The sequence below is a fragment of the Gadus macrocephalus genome, chromosome 4 (genome assembly GCF_031168955.1).
Source record: "Gadus macrocephalus chromosome 4, ASM3116895v1".
NCBI lineage: Eukaryota > Metazoa > Chordata > Actinopteri > Gadiformes > Gadidae > Gadus > Gadus macrocephalus.
Genome location: NC_082385.1, coordinates 14,938,904 through 14,958,693, shown reverse-complemented (window position 1 = coordinate 14,958,693; position 19,790 = coordinate 14,938,904). Strand labels below are relative to the sequence as shown.

Sequence of the window (19,790 nt, the reverse complement as noted above, 5' to 3'; positions counted from 1 at the left end):
GTGTGCCCCAGGATTTTGTAAATGTAAAAAGTGTGGCGCGGCTCAAAAAAGGTTGAAAATCACTGGCTTACACTAATGATTCAATGCAGTTTGAAATTTGTTTGAAATAACGAACCTCAACCCCATCACTCGAATGACTCGATGAGGTAGTATTGGATGTCATGACACAGCTTCTAGGCACACACCGTACTTTTTTAACAAGCAAGCACTATTAGTTTGAATGCAATATACAATTGTACCACTAGATGGGAGTAATTTTTACAGTGTCCCTTTAAGGTAAAAAAAAAGTTTTTTTTTTTATCCTGAGCAAGTTTCAATTCTGAAAGTTAGACAATAGAAAAGTGTTGAAGCGGTTGAAACCTAAATCTGATAACAGGGAGAAGGGAGAATTTATGAAAAAGTTTTAAGAAAGATATATTAAAAAAATTAGCCAACAGTTGCATTAAGCACAGGCCCATGTTTCTCACTAAATTGTGAGTAGGCCTATTTGCACCCTTTAATGTTCATCTCTAGACTGCTAAATAGGACACACATACATTATTATGTTAATTTTATTTATTTTACTCCCAAAAATGTTTTATCCACCGGACCTAGTTTGAGATCCACTAGCCTACACAGCTGATTTGGAATTGAGCTTCTGTTTGAGCTGCTTCAGAAATATTACAGTCTGAACAGCGGGCAAGACAGGGATAAAGGAAATCATCTGGAGATATAGCAGGAAGCTTGATGTGAATAATGATACATTTAGGTTTGGAATGCAGCCCAGCTATCACAATTCGCACAAGCTTCCTTTTTTGAAAATAGATTTTAACTAGCTATGTTGAACTTCACTTATCTTTATGCAAATGAGTGAGTTGTGCACAGACGCTCAGCCAAGGGATTGGTCGACATTCAGTGCGTACTGGTAGACCATCTGGACTGGTTTGACAAGTCAACGCACCTTTTGGCTCCAACACGGACAAGAGTTTAACTAATGTGTTCTGGTAGCTCGAGAGTGGACACTCTGCTTTCACATCACATCCCTATCAAAATGAATTCCAGAAACAGAAAGAATCTCGTAGTACTTTTGTTGTTGTTAGTGTGCACTTGCAGGATCGATGCCTTTTTTAGTATTTTCAAAGATTGGTATGACAAATTAACACCATCCAACGAAGAATGTAATGAGGATGGGATTTCCTTTGACGGTAGAGGAGTGGGGAAAGGTAGGATAAAACATTAAAGGTCTTCCATGTAGGAGTGTGTATTTATTGTTTCCTCTGTTCAGTTGTCAATTTAAAAAGGGGAAGGTATTTTCAGTATTAATCAATTCGTATTTTGAATGCTCAAGGTATTTTCTGAATAAATATATATCAAACGTTAAACAGTTCCATCATGGTTTATCTTGGGTCTTTAAGGCCTGTGGGGAGGTGGCAGAGAGCCTGGGCATCTGTCCCAAAAAGTGACTGACCGTTTTTGTAGTTTAAAAAACCTGTTGATAAGGACTGGATTAGTTGTAATAGGGAACAGAGCAGGTAAATAATGCAGTTATTTTTTTCTTTTTTATTGGTTAATTACCAATATTCTAGTTTCAAAGTCAAAGTCAACTCAGCTTTATTTTCAATTGTCCATTATTGATACAAATAGAAGCACCGAAATTTGGTTTCCAAATATAATACAGCTTTGACAGGCTGTGCTCCTGTGTATGGCACTCGTTATTTGGTGGATGATCACTTTATGGCACCAAAACCAGAGACGATAGTTATGTTATTATAACACTTTTATGATTGTAAGTGAAGCTTAGAGGCTACACCTGGAAAATAAGAAGATAAGACACTACAAACCTGGCCTCTTTGTCATTTCCCCCCAGGTTTACCTGAGTAAATTAAAACCTGTAGGTGTGGCTTATTTACCATTCCGCCCACTGCTAATATAAACAGAATTCTTGTCTGTGTTGGATAGATGCTTCATGAACCACCTCCAGAATGCAATTTTTTTTTTGCATTATGTCTCTGAATCAACCACGTGTTGAACATTAACCACTCTTCGAGTCATACCTAGCCTGAAACCACGATACGACAAAGGATTGAAATTATTTTTTCTTCAGATCTACAATGGGTTCCATCCCCTATGACTTCTTGAGAACCACAAGGTAGAGGGACTAAAATCTTTGTAATCACTTTCAAAAGACGACCACAACAGCTGCAGGGCGCTGTTGCTCTGAAGGACACAGCTCTTTAGGTACAATGTACTGCGTCTGTATCAAGTTGGAGCCAACCTCCACAGCTTCCACAGGGTCGTGCTGGAGGGTGAGGCTTCCTCTTGGCCACCAGGTGCTACTGTTTTGGCTGCTGTGGCGGCGGCGCACCGTCCTGATCTGAGTTCACATTCTGTTTGTCTCTGGTCCGTAGAGCAGGTCCATAGTTCCACGTCCGGAAACCGCCTTGTTCCTCTTCAATCTGATGTTCAAACTATTTCATGCAAACAACCATGGCTTATGTGAACATGCAAGTTACGTCTAAATTCATGATTGCCTTATTTTAATGGCAGTATCCGTTTTTAACTAGCTTCCAGGGATAACAGATCAAAAATTGCCTATTTGGATAACTGGCATGATTACATAAAAAAAAAAGCAGGCTCAATGTGGATTCACTGCGAAACACATAGAGGTTCATAATCATTGACAAGGGATTATTTTATTATTTCACTGTTACGACCAATGCCGATGACTAATATACGCATTATTACTTTCTATCTCAAACAGCTGTGTCCTTTTCCCTGCCCTTTCACTTTAAGGTTTGAAGGCTGACCTGAAAAGCAGACTCTTTGGTCAACATATAGCTGCAGAGGTCATCATGAAAGCTGTGGATGGATTAATGAACAATGACAACCCCAAGAAGCCTATGGTCCTCTCTTTCCATGGGAGACCTGGGACAGGGAAGAATTTGGCCTGTGAGCTGATTGTAAAAAACATCTACAAGGAGGGAATGGACAGCCGCTTTGTCCATTACTTTAACGCTGCAATACATTTCCCACACATCAATGAAGTTGAGACCTATAAGGTAGTCTGAATAATGTGTTTGTGATTCCACTGACCTTTGCCAAGACCAGTTGACTGGTGCATGTCGTCCATTCTCTAATAGCAGTCTCCCATTCCTCAACAGTTTCAGTTACAGCATTGGATCAGAGGAAATGTTACTAACTGTGCCCGTTCCATGTTCATCTTTGATGAGATGGACAAGATGCATGCTGGCGTAATTGATGGCATAAATCCATTTATGGACTACCAATACAAGCTGGATGGCGTGTCATATCAGAAAGCCATCTTCATCTTCCTCAGGTGAATACATCCTATGTTATACATAGTTCAATCTGAATAATCATTTTTGATGAAAAATTACTGTAAAAGGGTGGAAAAAGTAATTGCTATGTGTAGTAGTCACATGTACCTTATGCACACGGAAATTAACCGTTTTCTTACCTTCCTGATAGTAACAATGGGAGTACATTCATCACACAGACCACTTTGGATTCCTTGAAAGCAGGAAAAAAGAGAGAGAAACTCAAGCTGAAGGATATGGAGACTGCCCTTTCCCTTTCTTGCCCTTTGTTCATATATCGTAAGTCTGATACTTTAAGATGAGCGTTCTGTGAGGCTTGAGGTTGTGCTTTACCATCATTAGTGGCCATGCATCATGTAAGGCCACTAATGACGGTGTGTGGTGTGTCGTTGCATCGCTTCCTGCCAATCAGCAGGGATCAACTGATGGTGCCGCAGATGGCTACCTCGGTTCTTAGATCTGGGCTATTTTGTTTTGTTTTGTTTGTAAACTTAGTGTTTTGTTACGATACCCAGAGCTCATTTACTAGATAAAAGCTAATTAACATCAAGGAAACAACTCCTGTGGATTTACTTCCGAAATTTCTCTTTCCATCCTTGGAATTAATGGACATTATTGTCACGGGGATTACTCACCCTCGCTCACGCAGTGAAACGCAGACAGAGGGGAAAACGTGCGGGAGCGTTGGTTCGCCTCCGGGGAAGGGGACATCATACTCCATTAGTTCTCTCAAACTTGCGTTCACTGTGCAACAACCTGCAAAACCTCAAGTTACTGGTGGGGAAGTGCAGAGAGTTTTTTTCATCTTCCGTTTTACGTTTCACGGAAACCTGGCTAGGTGAAACCAGTTCAGACTCCGCTCTACATTGGCTTGGATTTGAGCTGTCCAGAGCGGACCGTGACCCAGAGCTGGGGCAGCAGCTCAAGCTGGGGGCCCCAGACTTCCCTTTCCCGGACCACATTGACCAGCTCTGACGGGGGGATCCCGAGGCGTTCCAAGGCCAGTGTTGAGATATAATTTCTCCACCTAGTCCTGGGTCTTCCCCGAGGTCTCCTTCCTACTAGACGTGCCTGGAACACCTCCCTAGGGAGATGCCCAGTGGGCATCCTTACCAGATGCCCGAACCACCTCAACTGACTCGTTTCTCAGCAGAGGAGCCTGAGGTACTTGGTACTTGAACTCTATCAATTGGGCTAAGGACAAATTTCCTACCCAGAGTGTGCTATCCACCGGTTTCCTGTTGAGAGTTATGGGCTCAGTTTAGAAGTTCTGATCCTCATCCCAGCCGCTTCAAACTCAGCTTCGAGCCAATCCAGTTAGTGCTGAAGGTCACAGGCCGAGGATGCCTCAGGACCACATCATCTGCAAAAAGCAGTGATGAGATCCTCAGACCACTGAACTGCAACCCCTCCCCACTACGACTACTCCTCGATATCAAAAATACGTAGTAATACGGCTTCTCCAGATCCACAAAACACATGCCGACCGGATGGGCATACTATCAGGCCCCCTCCAGGGGGCTGGTCCGTAGAGCAGGTCCGTAGTTCCACGTCCGGAAACCGCCTTGTTCCTCTTCAATCTGATGTTCAAACTATTTCATGCAAACAACCATGGCTTATGTGAGCATGCAAGTTACGTCTAAATTCATGATTGCCTTATTTTAATGGCAGTATCCGTTTTTAACTAGCTTCCAGGGATAACAGATCAAAAATTGCCTATTTGGATAACTGGCATGATTACATAAAAAAAAAGCAGGCTCAATGTGGACTCTCTAACAGTCATATAATAGTTTTCATTTCCTATTTAGCTTTACATTGTGCGAATTATCATTCACTTTGTGCAGGTGGAGTGAGTAACGTGGTGGACTTCTTCATCCCATTCCTGCCCTTGGAACGCCGGCACATTGTCCAGTGTATTATGGTTGAGATGAAAGCCATGGGCCACGAACCAGAACATGAGAAGGCCTGTGAATTGGCAGACGAAATCCTAAACTATTTTCCTAAGGATGAGAAATTCTTCTCTGTCTCGGGTTGCAAGAGGCTTGCCAGCCGACTGAGATTCTTCATGTAATCAAACAAGTGGTGGCGTCAGATGTTGTGTTACACTGATTGGCTGAAGGACTGGTATGTCAATGGAATAACTCCTGCCCACTGAAAACGAAATTAACGGCTAGATGTCCGTGTAGTGAAACATAATGTGAGGTAGCGTCATCAGGATGATCTCCAGGCCATAGTTATCATCCTATTTTGTCAACACTAAGCTAACTAATCAAAAAACATTGGAGAATATGAAAAGATTTGGGTTGGCTCTTTCCAACATGCCTTCATGTCTGAAATCAGGAGAATTTATGTACATTATGTGAAAACAGTGATGGTATCCTATTGCCATTGAACAAGAAGATCAATTATTTAAGGGAAAGTATGTTTCAATCAGCAACAAATTGTACAGTTTAAGCTTGCATAATCTTTTAGTTTTCCACACAGATTAAAAAATATTTGATATTTGCAATATATTGAGTTGAATACATTGGTTTGGAACATCATTTTTAAACAATATAATGTAGGCAAATCAGATGTTTCCAACTGAAACTTTTAGGTTATAAACAACAAAAATAAAAGGAAATTGTCATGTATGTTGATTGTAGTTTTCTTTGGCATAGCATGATGAGTGCAAGACCCTTTGGACCTAGCCTGGAGACCGTCCTGATCACGTGACTTTCTGTGTGTGGTCACTTGATCAGATGGTCCCCAGGCTAACCTTGACCTCCATCTTAATGGAATACAAACACCATGATGTATTAGTGTCCTGTGTAGACCCTTCATTGAGCCGTCGACAAGGTCAACTCATCCTTACACACTCACTCACTCACTCACTCACTCACTCACTCACTCACTCACTCACTCACTCACTCACTCACTCACTCACTCACTCACTCACTCACACACAAACACACACACCTTGAGTAGTTATGCAATTTGCAAATACTGTGTGACCCGACGGGAGCTGATGGCTGTGGTCACGGTGGTACGGCCCTTCAGGCCATGTATGCTTTCAGCTCCCTGACAGGGTGGTGTTCCGGAGGTGGTATGACCCCAGGGGTAAGGGCGATCTCCTGCAACTGCTGGTGCCCCTTGTGCTTCGTCTGCAGGTCCTCAAGATCGTCCACGGCTTTTTGGGTGTGGGGCACTACGGGAACGCCAAGACCCTGCACTGCCTCCGGGGGCGGCTCTATTGGCCTGACTGTTGATGGGACTTGGGGCCCTATCTTGCATCCGGCGCAATTTACTTTCTCACTGGCGCATGTGTCGTTGCTAGTTTGCCACTGGCGCAGAGCGTTCCAAGGGGCAGTTTGACGAAATGAGGAGGCGTGTTCTGGCACAAACGTTCCCTGGTGCTATTTTGCAGTTTCAGAAACCACTTGCGCCACAAACCAGGAAATACCTGGTTTAAAGTCAGCGGCGCGTTGTTCAGATGCTATTTTAAGGGCGCATGCATAATGTTGCTTGTGCACCTCGCGAATACACTTTTAAATCAATGCATCTGCAAACACCGTACAGCAAACACATATTCCCTTAACACAGACATCGTGTACATGCCCATAACTTTTAGGATTGATGAGTATTTGATCGTGAGAAAACATTGTTTTACTGCAAGTGAGTGTTAAAAAGAATGAATGAATGCAGGTGTGCGTGTGTGTATCTGTAAAATAATTAATGAATTTGGGCGTGCGTGTGTGCGTCCATCTGTTTAAACACACGCAAACTAAACAAGTAGCGCATAATACAGTCCATGGCAATGTATATTAACGGGGGGAGGGACACATGCATATTAGGAACACAAGTCGATAACGTTAATGCATTCTATACTGATAAGAAACGATGTTTATAATGTATTGCGTACATCATTAAATAGAACCACAGTTACCGCATATCATATGTGTGTTAAGTTTTCTTTAGCGACATTTATGAGAGGACGGGTTAGTTAGTATTTCTGAAGTTGTGGAAGAAAACCTTATTCCATGTGTGAATTAGGCCATATCATTTGGCCATAAACTGAGCCATTTGAAGTTTGAAATGCATGTGCATCTGTCTCATTGGAGACTGCAGACGACGTGTCAAAATATAAACTTTATTGCACGTTACGCCCAAACCACACCTTCGGGTAATTAGGCTACTTCAGACCAACCCTTTTTAGATTTGCGCCGGGCGCAAGAGTCATTATTGCGCCGGTAAAATAGCGACATCGCCATAGAACCGCCCGCAAAGCTACTTGCGCTTGGCGCTTCTCACTTTTGTTTCAGACCGATAAAAGAGGGCCCTAGGTGGTAAAGCGCGAGTTCTGGCCTGGTCATCCGGGACCGGGACATCTTCGGCCTTGACCCATTGGGCTGCCATCACCCTCGGCGTGGGGACCAACCAGGACAATGCCTGTGCTACAGCCTTCACCTGGCCACAGGCGGTCCACACCAAGCCCCAGTCTGGGCATACCCGACGCCCAGCGGCCCTGCATCATGGACGCCGATGCCAGCAACATTTGAGTCGGGGCAGTCCTTTCACAACAGGGGAAGGCTGGGGAGCATGTTCTTTCCTGATACCGCCGTGCAATGAGTCGGGCTGAGCACACCTACTATATGACCCGACAGGAGCTGCTGGCTGTGGTTGTGGCTGTGCGGCACTTCAGGCCATATCTGCAAGGCAAACGGTTCCTGGCGCACACTGACCATGCTTCCCACACGTGGCTCCTATGCAATGGGGCTGCTTTCAGCTCCCTGACAGGCTGGTCTACCTGAGGAGATATGACCTCAAGGATGAAGGGCGACCTCCTGCAACTGCTGGGGCCCCAGCAGTGCCACGCCACTTGCCAACAGTACCTGCCGGGGCATTGATAGAGCAAATGGGGGTGGAAGTCATGGGGCCATTTCTGGTCACTGACTCTGGCAACCGCTGAGTCCTCGTGGCCATGGACTACTTTATGAAATGGTCTGAGGCGATCACAACCGTGGTCGCCCATCTCCCATTTGGACGCGAGGGCGCCTCGGACGCTTCAAGCCATCGGACCAGGGTTCACGCTAGACTTTTTCTTGGGCGGACAAATGTCCGACACTATTCCAGAATATCGGACATTTGGAATATCTTCCGGAAGTTATTCACTAATAATTAAATAATCAACAAAAGTCCACATTTAAACGACAAACGACACAAACTAAGTTGCTTCAATAAATGCCATTTATTAAATTAGCCTAGGCAAAGAAACATAACAGCCATTCTCGGCAAAAATGGTAAACGGGTAAAAAATAATTAATTCTATAATTGCAATTCTTGCTGGCTACTTTCGGCGCAACTTCATGGCATGGAAGTGCTCCGCTGCTCGCGAAAAGTTGAAGTCTTTCAACCCCGGCCCAAGGCTCGATATGTGCATCAGCCTCGTCACCTTTTCATCAGCTAGGCGGTTTCTGATAGATGTTTTAATCCTGTTTTGGAGAGAAAAGTCTCGTTCCGCAGGAACACTGGCACAGGGATTGTACTGGCGATTTTGGCCAGCTTTGCCCAGTCGGGAAAGATTTGTGCGTTCACAGCAAACGCGATGGGGCGACAAGATCCCATACCATTATGGACAAAAAGGGACTTGTACGTCAGCTTCGGATCGAGTCAAAGACCGGATTTCTGACCAGGCCTATCAGCAAAGTCTGCCTACTAGGAGGCAGCGGATCATTGACTGACCCAAACTGACTTTTGACCCCTTGACCCCTTTGTTCCTGAACACTTGACTTTGACTTATCACTCTTTCCTTGGACAACATACAGTATATTGGATTAAAAAGAAGTTCGAGAAAATGTATTCATATACTATGTTGATTGCTATGTCAAATTTGTAATTATTATTTTAAACATAATAATTACTGCCTGGAATTGTAGGGGCCAAAATGCATATTTGGTCTGTTTGTTTGTTGTTTATTTCGAAGGGTTACTCACACTGTTTTAGTTCATGTAACTTCCGTTTGATTGACACATGGGTGTCGTTTAATCTATATACCGGGGCACTCAGGCAGGCGGGGGTAAGAGACAAAGGGGGTTAGTGGCGCTCCTGATTATATTTTCTGTTTACCGTCAAACTACCGTCAAACAACCCGGTATCACGCAATTGCGTGCTCCTGCGCACGAACGTTAATCTATTGAAGCGTGTTCCCGAGCACGATAGTCCGACTTTTTGCGTGTTACACAAAACGAAATGTAAACCAATGCATTCTGAATGGGAGTGTTCTAAGACAATTAACGTGCTCCACAAAACGGTACGAGAGAGAGAGAAAGAGAGAGCGGGAGGGACACAGAGAGAGAGAGAGAGCGCGAGAGAGAGAGAGAGAGCGAGAGAGAGAGAGAGAGAGAGCGAGAGAGAGGCTTCAGAAAGGGTGTGCGCAGATAGTACAGTGCACCCTAGTTATGTTTATGCCAAAACCTATATATATAATTAGGCTGTGGAAATTGCAATAAGTTAAGAACACAACTTCGCACGTTGAGCACACAGCCGTGTGACTCGTTTATTTTGTAAAAAAGAAAACCAGAAAACAAAGCGTGCTGAAGGTAAACAAATCCAGCATGGTCTGTGACGTCATGAGACGCACGTAATCCTTAGGGACCGCGATCCCTGAACCACCAAGAACGTAAATGACATGCAGTAAACAACAACACAATTGAAAGAACAACACATAACGAAATACTGTAGGTATATTATGTTACGGTCACTACAAGGCTATAATTATATTATTTAGCGTGTAATGAGACAATCTATAGCCAAACTGTCGAAGATGCCCGAGAATCTTCGGGGATATCAGCATGGGAAATCGGCGAATCAGACCCATGAAGGGGGGGGGGGGGGGGGCGGACACGTTAGTTGAAGGGGGGGGGGGGGGGGAGAAACGTTTGTAGGGGGGGGGCACGCTCGACAACGAGAGTTGGTTTTTATTGAACGCTCGACAACGACAGTTGTTTTTTATTGAACGAGACTTCAACACGGAACAGCTGCACGAAACGATGGTCACGTCACTCTCGGTGACGGTGTCGACAATAATGAACACACGAACAATGTTAATAGAACAACACACAACCACATAACATCCCGAACCCATTAACCCCACTTAATCCTAACAACAAAACAAGTTAACAAAAGCCCCATTTGTCAACTGAGAACCCCAATTCCCAGAATCCCCCGCGGCTCCGGAACACGGCGTAGCTTATATTAATCTTTATTATCTGAATGGGAAATGCAATATTTTAGGACAGATACACCATTAAACGCGTTTCTAATGACTTTTCTAGCGAGAAATGTACATTTTCCTTACATAATCTTCAGTCAGTGAATGTGTATGATCTTTATTAATCTTTATTATCTGAATGGGAAATGCAATATTTTAGGACCGATTCACCGTTAAACGTGTTTCTAATAACATTTCTAGCGAGAAATATACTTTTTACTTGCATAATCTTCAGTCAGTGATTGTGTCTGATCTTTAGTTTTATAGTTATTAGGATTTGATCGGCTCGCTCGCATGTTTCAACGACGTCAGGTTGCTTTCGCTAAACTAGCAGCTCACGTGCTTCCTGCGTTTGTGTTATTAAACTGTTACTTTATGTAACTTTTAATGATATCATCTTGTTAGAAACACGTATATCTGAGAGCCAACCCAGTCGCCAAAAGCATACGTTGACAGTGTACTTTTCGTGAACACTGGATTACGTCGCATTTCAACATAAAATAGCGTGTTATACACACACACACACGCACGCACGCACACGCACAGACACACACACACAAGCACACACACAAGCACACACACGCACGCACAGACACACAGACACAGACACACACACGCACACACGCACACGGTGCATTTCGCTGCTAAAACAACAACAAAAAAATATTCCCTCAAATATTATTACTTTAAAAACGTTGGGCAAAATGGCCAATAATATCATTTTTTATTTGGGATGCTTCTAGGACATTTTGGGTGGATTTTGAACGGTATGTGGGGGGCACGTTTTTTGCAGGACCTGGCAACCCTGCGCTGTTGCCCGAGATCTGGATCCACCCCGGCGTGGTGCCGTCTCCTTTTGACCTTTTGACCCCAGACTTCTGGGGGAATAGCTGAATCAATTCATTAGTCAATCAGAATCATGTAAATATCGTCCCGGTGGCGTAAGAGGACGCGAACAAGGTGTCCTTCAACATCTACGCTTCCAGGAGATTGCAACGGTGCCACACATGAGCATATTCGAACATGTTTAATGGTAGTAATTAGCTGTCGAAATTGGAGGCCTTAATCAATACTGAGCAGCTATTGATTTGCTTCCCGATAAAGATTTGTCACAAATGACATGTTATTTAGCATCTACACGTTGAGCTGAGTCCAATGACACCAAGAACGACACTCTAGCTAATGGTAACATGTGTTTTACATGGTACACCTAGGTCTAGGACATGATCTCGGTGTAGCAAGAGGCCGAGCTTGATCTCATTGGACTCAGCTTAACGTGTAGATGCTAATTAACATGTAATTTGTCAAAAATCTCCATCGGGAAGCAAATCTATAGCTGGTCATTATTGATAAAGGCCTCCAAAATCAAACAACTTTTTGTTATCTCATAAGCGGCGTGGTGCCGGCTCCTTTTGACCTTTTGACCCCCGACTTCAAAAACGTGGCCACAGGCCAGCTGTGTCTACACACCTTTAGCCAAAAATGTACACCTCCATCCCACAAAAAATGGGGACTAGAAACTAACCTCTGTCTTATGTACATTTACTGTACTGTTGGAGGTCACGCCCCTTTGCCGACCTTTTCGAGATAGCTAGGGATGCTAAAATGTTTACACACATTTCCCGGGGCCCCGTGTACGACATATCCGAGATTTGGAGTTCTAGCCCTTAGAGAAAAAAAGTTTTCCCAAATGGAGTGTCATTTGGACAAAGCCCCTCAGAAGTGTAGCCTGCAAGGCCTAATGGTTCAGAATGTGGTGGAAAAACAGTTTTTGAGATAGGAAGGTCCTACCGCCCTGAAATTGTAATACCTTATTCTAGGGCCTAACTGGGACCTCCACACCGAAACTTGGCCCGGTCGGACCCCGAGGGCAGGAAGGGGGGGCCTGCCCTCGGGGTCTGACCGGGCCAAGTCTCGGGCAGGAAGGGCCCCCCCTTCCTGCCCTCGGGGTCCGACCGAGGGCAGTAAATGTACATAAGACAGAGGTTCGTTTCTAGTCCCCATTTTTTGTGGGATGGAGGTGTACATTTGTGGCTAAAGGTGTGTAGACACAGCTGGCCTGTGGCCACGTTTTTGAAGTCGGGGGTCAAAAGGTCAAAAGGAGCCGGCACCACGCCGCTTATGAGATAACAAAAAGTTAATGTGTGTTTCTCTCATAACTTTTTGTCATTATTAAAGAGAGGCCTGATTCTCAGATATGCATGTTGGATGGCTAGGGTGTAGGTCTGGGAAGAACTGCAGGCCAAAATCTTGCAAGCGAGCCGCTGGGTGCAGGTGCAACGAGATGGAGCACTTGCTGAGCCTGGACTTTCATAATCTTCGCTCTGTGAATGTAAAGGATGTTTGGTCGGATGTTACGACGAAGAATCATAATGTGAATGGGAATATTCTATAAATCTCTTGATATCATCTTTCGTCTCAACACTTCTGCTGCAGCCACTTAAAGTCTCACTCCGAGAACCTTAAAATATGAATCAATCCATTAGAAGTATGAAAATATCTTCCCGGTAGTGCAACAGAGCAAACAAGGTGTCCTTTGACATCTACGTTTCGAGACGATTGTGTGTGCCACACATGATCATATTTGAATATGTTTCGGGGTAGTAATTAGCTGTCGATTTTGGAGGCCTTTATCAATAATGACCAGCTATAGATTTGCTTCCCGATGGAGATTTTTGACAAATTGCATGTTAATTAGCATCTACACGTTAAGCTGAGTCCAATGAGATCAAGCTCGGCCTCTTGCTACACCGAGATCATGTCCTAGACCTAGGTGTACCATGTAAAATACATGTTACCATTAGCTAGAGTGTCGTTCTTGGTGTCATTGGACTCAGCTCAACGTGTAGATGCTAAATAACATGTCATTTGTGACAAATCTTTATCGGGAAGCAAATCAATAGCTGCTCAGTATTGATTAAGGCCTCCAATTTCGACAGCTAATTACTACCATTAAACATGTTCGAATATGCTCATGTGTGTCACCGTTGCAATCTCCTGGAAGCGTAGATGTTGAAGGACACCTTGTTCGTCCTCTTACGCCACCGGGACGATATTTACATGCTTCTGATTGACTAATGAATTGATTCAGCTATTCCCCCAGAAGTCTCGGGTCAAAAGGTCAAAAGGAGACGGCACCACGCCGGGGTGGATCCAGATCTCGGGCAACAGCGCAGGGTTGCCAGGTCCTGCAAAAAAACGTGCCCCCCACATACCGTTCAAAATCCACCCAAAATGTCCTAGAAGCATCCCAAATAAAAAATTATATTATTGGCCATTTTGGCCAACGTTTTGAAAGTAATAATATTTGAGGGAATATTTTTTTGTTGTTGTTTTAGCAGCAAAATGCACCGTGTGCGTGTGTGCGTGTGTGTGTGTGTGTGTGTGTGTGTGTGTGTGTGTGTGTGTGTGTGTGTGTGTCTGTGTCTGTGTGTCTGTGCGTGCGTGTGTGTGCTTGTGTGTGTGTGTCTGTGCGTGTGCGTGTGTGTGTGTGTGTGTGTGTGTGTGTGTGTGTGTGTGTGTGTGTGTGTGTGTGTGTGTGTATAACACGCTATTTTATGTTGAAATGCGACGTAATCCAGTGTTCACGAAAAGTACACTGTCAACGTATGCTTTTGGCGACTGGGTTGGCTCTCAGATATACGTGTTTCTAACAAGATGATATCATTAAAAGTTACATAAAGTAACAGTTTAATAACACAAACGCAGGAAGCACGTGAGCTGCTAGTTTAGCGAAAGCAACCTGACGTCGTTGAAACATGCGAGCGAGCCGATCAAATCCTAATAACTATAAAACTAAAGATCAGACACAATCACTGACTGAAGATTATGCAAGTAAAAAGTATATTTCTCGCTAGAAATGTTATTAGAAACACGTTTAACGGTGAATCGGTCCTAAAATATTGCATTTCCCATTCAGATAATAAAGATTAATAAAGATCATACACATTCACTGACTGAAGATTATGTAAGGAAAATGTACATTTCTCGCTAGAAAAGTCATTAGAAACGCGTTTAATGGTGTATCTGTCCTAAAATATTGCATTTCCCATTCAGATAATAAAGATTAATAAAGATCATACACATTCACTGACTGAAGATTATGTAAGGAAAATGTACATTTCTCGCTAGAAATGTCATTAGAAACGCGTTTAATGGTGTATCTGTCCGAAAATATTGCATTTCCCATTCAGATAATAAAGATTAATATAAGCTACGCCGTGTTCCGGAGCCGCGGGGGATTCTGGGAATTGGGGTTCTCAGTTGACAAATGGGGCTTTTGTTAACTTGTTTTGTTGTTAGGATTAAGTGGGGTTAATGGGTTCGGGATGTTATGTGGTTGTGTGTTGTTCTATTAACATTGTTCGTGTGTTCATTATTGTCGACACCGTCACCGAGAGTGACGTGACCATCGTTTCGTGCAGCTGTTCCGTGTTGAAGTCTCGTTCAATAAAAAACAACTCTCGTTGTCGAGCGTTCAATAAAAACCAACTCTCGTTGTCGAGCGTGCCCCCCCCCCCCCCCCCCCCCCCCCCCTACAAACGTGTGTCCCCCCCCCCCCCCCTCAACTAACGTGTCCCCCCCCCCCCCCCCCTTCATGGGTCTGATTCGCCGATTTCCCATGCTGATATCCCCGAAGATTCTCGGGCATCTTCGACAATTTGGCTATAGATTGTCTCATTACACGCTAAATAATATAATTATAGCCTTGTAGTGACCGTAACATAATTCACCTACAGTATTTCGTTATGTGTTGTTCTTTCAATTGTGTTGTTGTTTACTGCATGTCATTTACGTTCTTGGTGGTTCAGGGATCGCGGTCCCTAAGGATTACGTGCGTCTCATGACGTCACAGACCATGCTGGATTTGTTTACCTTCAGCACGCTTTGTTTTCCGGTTTTCTTTTTTACAAAATAAACGAGTCACACGGCTGTGTGCTCAACGTGCGAAGTTGTGTTCTTAACTTATTGCAATATCCACAGCCTAATTATATATATAGGTTTTGGCATAAACATAACTAGGGTGCACTGTACTATCTGCGCACACCCTTTCTGAAGCCTCTCTCTGCTCTCTCTCTCTCTCTGTCCCTCCCGCTCTCTCTTTCTCTCTCTCTCGTACCGTTTTGTGGAGCACGTTAATTGTCTTAGAACACTCCCATTCAGAATGCATTGGTTTACATTTCGTTTTGTGTAACACGCAAAAAGTCGGACTATCGTGCTCGGGAACACGCTTCAATAGATTAACGTTCGTGCGCAGGAGCACGCAATTGCGTGATACCGGGTTGCGTCAAACAACCGTCAGTAACAACCCTCATTAGCGTTGTCATCGTCATCACTTTATCTTTTATTTATTTGTTTTCATTACCCTCTAGATGCTTTCATTCATCAGTTGTCATTCGGTCTTCTAATAAACTCTCAAACAATATTCATCAACAGACTTGGATTCATTGAAGGACACGTAACTGCCTGGAGCCCACCTAAGCCTCTTAGCGGCCTTTATAGGAAAATTAAAGCATTAACTTTACCATGGGTTGTTGGAAGTAATATTTGGGTTCTAGGGATATTGTAAGACATATTTATTATATAAAAAGTCAATTGTTAGGCCTAATTTCTATAAAGGAAATTACAAAATTAAGCCAACGGCAAGAATTCATTGACGTAGGCTACCAAGGAGGTTGACTCAGGTCGCACGTACTACAGGGCAGATGTTAGATCACTCACCCAACTGCATGTTTAAGAATGCATGGCTTTAAGAATGCATGGCTTTGTATAAAAATGTGTTCACGATAACAATAGATAGCAATTCATTTTATTATTTTATTTGCATCATTTAATCATATTAGTGAAAATATATGCTGTTTTAGGCTACTTTATATTCATATGTACATTTATGCCAAAATCGTGAGGACTGGGCTTGGCAGAACCATCTGACGGTACACTTGTTGCCGACAGATGGGACTTCTCTGAAACACAGATTAAGTAAGCCTGACAGTTAGCCTGGTACCGACCAGGTTAGTTTGGGCGGAAAAATTGCCATGGGTACTTAGCTGAGAGTCCCTAATTCACGTTGATGGAACGCAACTCTAGCTTAAAGTAGCGAGGCTAAGCGAAATAAGCCCGCCGCCTCAGCCAGCCGGCTGAGGAACTTCCTTGTTTTATTGCATGAAGTACCTCAGCCGCCTGGCAATCATCATGCAACCCGAGACAGAGATGCGTCTCTCATCATCAGGAATGTAATTTACGATTTTATCTGCCATTTCACAAGCCTTATTATGGTCTGGCTGGAGGCCCATGGCAACCATCTCAACCATAATACACTGGACAATGTGCTGGCGTTCCAGGGGCAGGAATGGGATGAAGAAGTCCACCACATTACTCTCTCCATCTGCAAAAAGTGAATGATTATTTGTACGGTGTAAAACTAGAGAGTCCACATTGAGTGCATTTATGTAAACCTGCCAGTTATCCAAACAGGCAATTTTTCGTCTGTTATCCCTGGAAGCTAGTTCGAAACAGTTACTGTCATTAAAATAAGGAATTTAACATTAATTAATTCAGAAGTAATTTGCATGTTCACATAAGGCATGCATGTTCGCATAAAATAGTTTGATGCTGAGGTTTTTAATTATGTTTTATTTTGTTGGTAACCGTGGGATAATTGCAATAATATACTTGAGTGTGGTTTTCATTATTGGCCCTTATGTGATGCATGGCCATTAGGGACGGTAAAGCACAACCACCAGCCTCACAGAACGCTCATCTTAAAGTATCAGACTTACAAAAGTCGAAAACAAACGAAGACAGGGCTGTCTTCACATCCTCCAGCTTGAGTTCCTCTCTTTTTTTTCCTGCTTTCCAGGAAACCAAAGTGCTCTCTCTGATGATTTTTCCCCCAGCATTACTATCAGGAATGTAAGCAAACATGGTTAATTCCCCTGTGCATAAGGTGCATAAGACTACCACACATGGCAATGAATTTTTGTACCCTTTTACAGGAATTGTTAAACAATCGGGATTATTCAGATTGTACTATGTATAACGCAGGATGTATTCACCTGAGGAAGATGAAGATGGCTTTCTGATATGCCACTCCATCCAGCTTGTATTGGTAGTCCATAAATGGCTTTATGCCATCAATTATGCCAGGATGCATCTTGTCCATCTCATCAAAGATGAACATGGAATGGGCACAGTTGGTGACATTTCCTCTGATCCAATGCTGTAACTGAGACTGTGGAGGAATGGGAGCCGTTATTAGAGAATGAACAACATGCACCATTCAACTGCTACTGGCACTGTGGAATCACAAACACATTATTAAGACTACCTTGTAGGTCTCAACCTGGCTTGCATGCGGGAAATTAATTACAGGGTTAAAAAAGTGGACAAAGCGGCTGTCCATCCCCTCCTTGTAGATGTTTTTGACAATCAGCCGACTGGCCAAAGTCTTCCCCGTGCCAGTAGTCCCATGGAAAGAGAGGACCAGAGACTTCTTTGGGTTATCATTGTTCATGAATCCAGTCATAGCATTCAAGATGACGTCTGAAGCTATGTGTTGACCAAAGAGATTTCTTCCCAGGTCAGCCTCCAAACCTTAAAGTGAAAGGAATAAGAAAAAGCACACAGCTGCTTGAGAGGCCTAGTAATAATGCATAACTTAGTCGGAATCGGAATTGGTTGTAACAGTCAAATAATAAAATAATCCCATGTCAATGATTTTGAAACTGTATGTGTTTCGCAATGAATACAGCAGAGACAAACAGAATGTGAACTCAGATCAGGACGGTGTGCCGCCGCCACAGCAGTCACAACAGAAGCACCTGTTGGCCTAGAGGAAGCCTCACCCTCCAGCACGACCCTGTGGAAGCTGTGGAGGTTGGCTCCAACTTGATACCGACCTGAAGCCGCATATATTTCCTTGCCGATTTAAGACATAAAAGACGCAATACATCGTACCCAAAGAACTATTTCCTTCAGAGCAACAGCGCCCTGCAACTGTTGTGGTTGTCCACCAGAGGTATTGCTGTCCAAGAGAGCCCACACAGCCTCTCAAAGCAGTGTCGCCCTGTTCAGCCTAAACTGGCTGTGGGTGGTGATCAGATTCAGGTGACATTCCCTTGCCTGGGCTACAGGCCAAAGGTTTTACTCCCAAACAAGACAAGTGACCAGGCTCTGTGCCGCCTCCCCACAGAAGGTCTGCTGTGACATAGTAGGACTTGAAGACCCAAGATAAACAATGATGGAACTGGGTAACGTTTGATATACATTTAATTTAAAAATACACTGAGCGTTCAAAATTTGAATGGATTAATAATGAAAATACCTTCCCCTTTTTAAGTTGACAAATGAAACAAAGGAAATAGCCTAATAAAGACACACTCCTACATGGAGGACCTTCAATGTTTTATCCTACCTTTTCCATATCCTTTACCGTCAAGGGTAATCCATTACCTGTTACAGTATTCATTGGGGGCTGTTATTTTGTCAAACCAATCTTTGAGATCCCCAAAAAAATCATCGGCCCTGCAAGTGCCCACTAACAAAAACAAAAGTAATGCAAGTTGCATTATAGAATTAATTTTAGAAAAGATTAGAATGTGAAAGTTTCCACTCTCGAGCTACCAGAACATACTAGTGTAACTCAATCACAGGTTGACAGACACTGAAGCTGTTCAGTGTGTCGGAGCCAAAAACTACATTCACTTGTCAAACCAGTCGGGATGGTCTGCCAGTACGCACTGAATGTCAACCAATCCCTTGGCTGACCGTGTGCACACAACGCAGTAATTTGTATAAAGTTAAGTTCAACATAGCTAGTTCCAATCTACCGATTTAAAAAAAGTTCTCAGATGTTTTTAGTTAAACATTTAGTTTGTTGAAAAAAGGAAGCTTGTGCGAATTGTAATAGCTGGGCTGAATTCCAAATCTAAATGTATCATGTTTCACATCGAGCTTCCTGCTATATCTCCAAATGTTTCCTTTATCTCAGTCTTACCAGCTGTTCTAACAATAACATTTCTGAAGCAGCTCAAACATAAGCTCAATTCCAAATCAGCTTGGAGAGCGAGGAACCATCAGTGTAGGCCAGTGGTTCTCAAAAAGAAATCTGAGTACTCCATGCAGTACTCCAAAGTACCCCTAGGGGTATGCGTACCCCCATTTGAGAATTATTGGTGTATGTGTCAGTAATTAGAAATATGTAATTAGAAATATGCCCATGAGGC

At 43.4% G+C, this 19,790-nt stretch overlaps 2 protein-coding genes across 3 annotated transcripts; one reads left to right on the top strand and one right to left on the bottom strand.

Moving 5' to 3' along the window:
- The first annotated feature begins 850 nt into the window (after window positions 1-850).
- Window positions 851-6,083, top strand: LOC132456179 (torsin-1B-like). 2 transcript variants are annotated; one of them, XM_060050452.1, is made up of 5 exons: window positions 851-983; window positions 2,773-3,038; window positions 3,141-3,316; window positions 3,469-3,596; window positions 5,162-6,083. In XM_060050452.1, the coding sequence occupies exons 1-5, from the start codon at window positions 974-976 to the stop codon at window positions 5,386-5,388; spliced, it is 807 nt and encodes a 268-aa protein (XP_059906435.1). In that variant the 5' UTR covers window positions 851-973; the 3' UTR covers window positions 5,389-6,083. The 2 variants fall into 2 exon arrangements, with proteins under 2 accessions (XP_059906435.1, XP_059906434.1); XM_060050451.1 differs by having other exon boundaries at window positions 864-1,202; window positions 5,162-5,963.
- Window positions 6,084-16,353: 10,270 nt separating this feature from the next.
- Window positions 16,354-19,289, bottom strand: LOC132456178 (torsin-1A-like). The gene is made up of 5 exons (XM_060050449.1): window positions 18,980-19,289; window positions 17,894-18,159; window positions 17,622-17,797; window positions 17,346-17,467; window positions 16,354-16,951 (listed from the first exon to the last, which is right to left on the bottom strand). The coding sequence occupies exons 2-5, from the start codon at window positions 18,089-18,091 to the stop codon at window positions 16,722-16,724; spliced, it is 726 nt and encodes a 241-aa protein (XP_059906432.1). The 5' UTR covers window positions 18,092-18,159; window positions 18,980-19,289; the 3' UTR covers window positions 16,354-16,721.
- Between the last annotated feature and the right edge of the window lie 501 nt (window positions 19,290-19,790).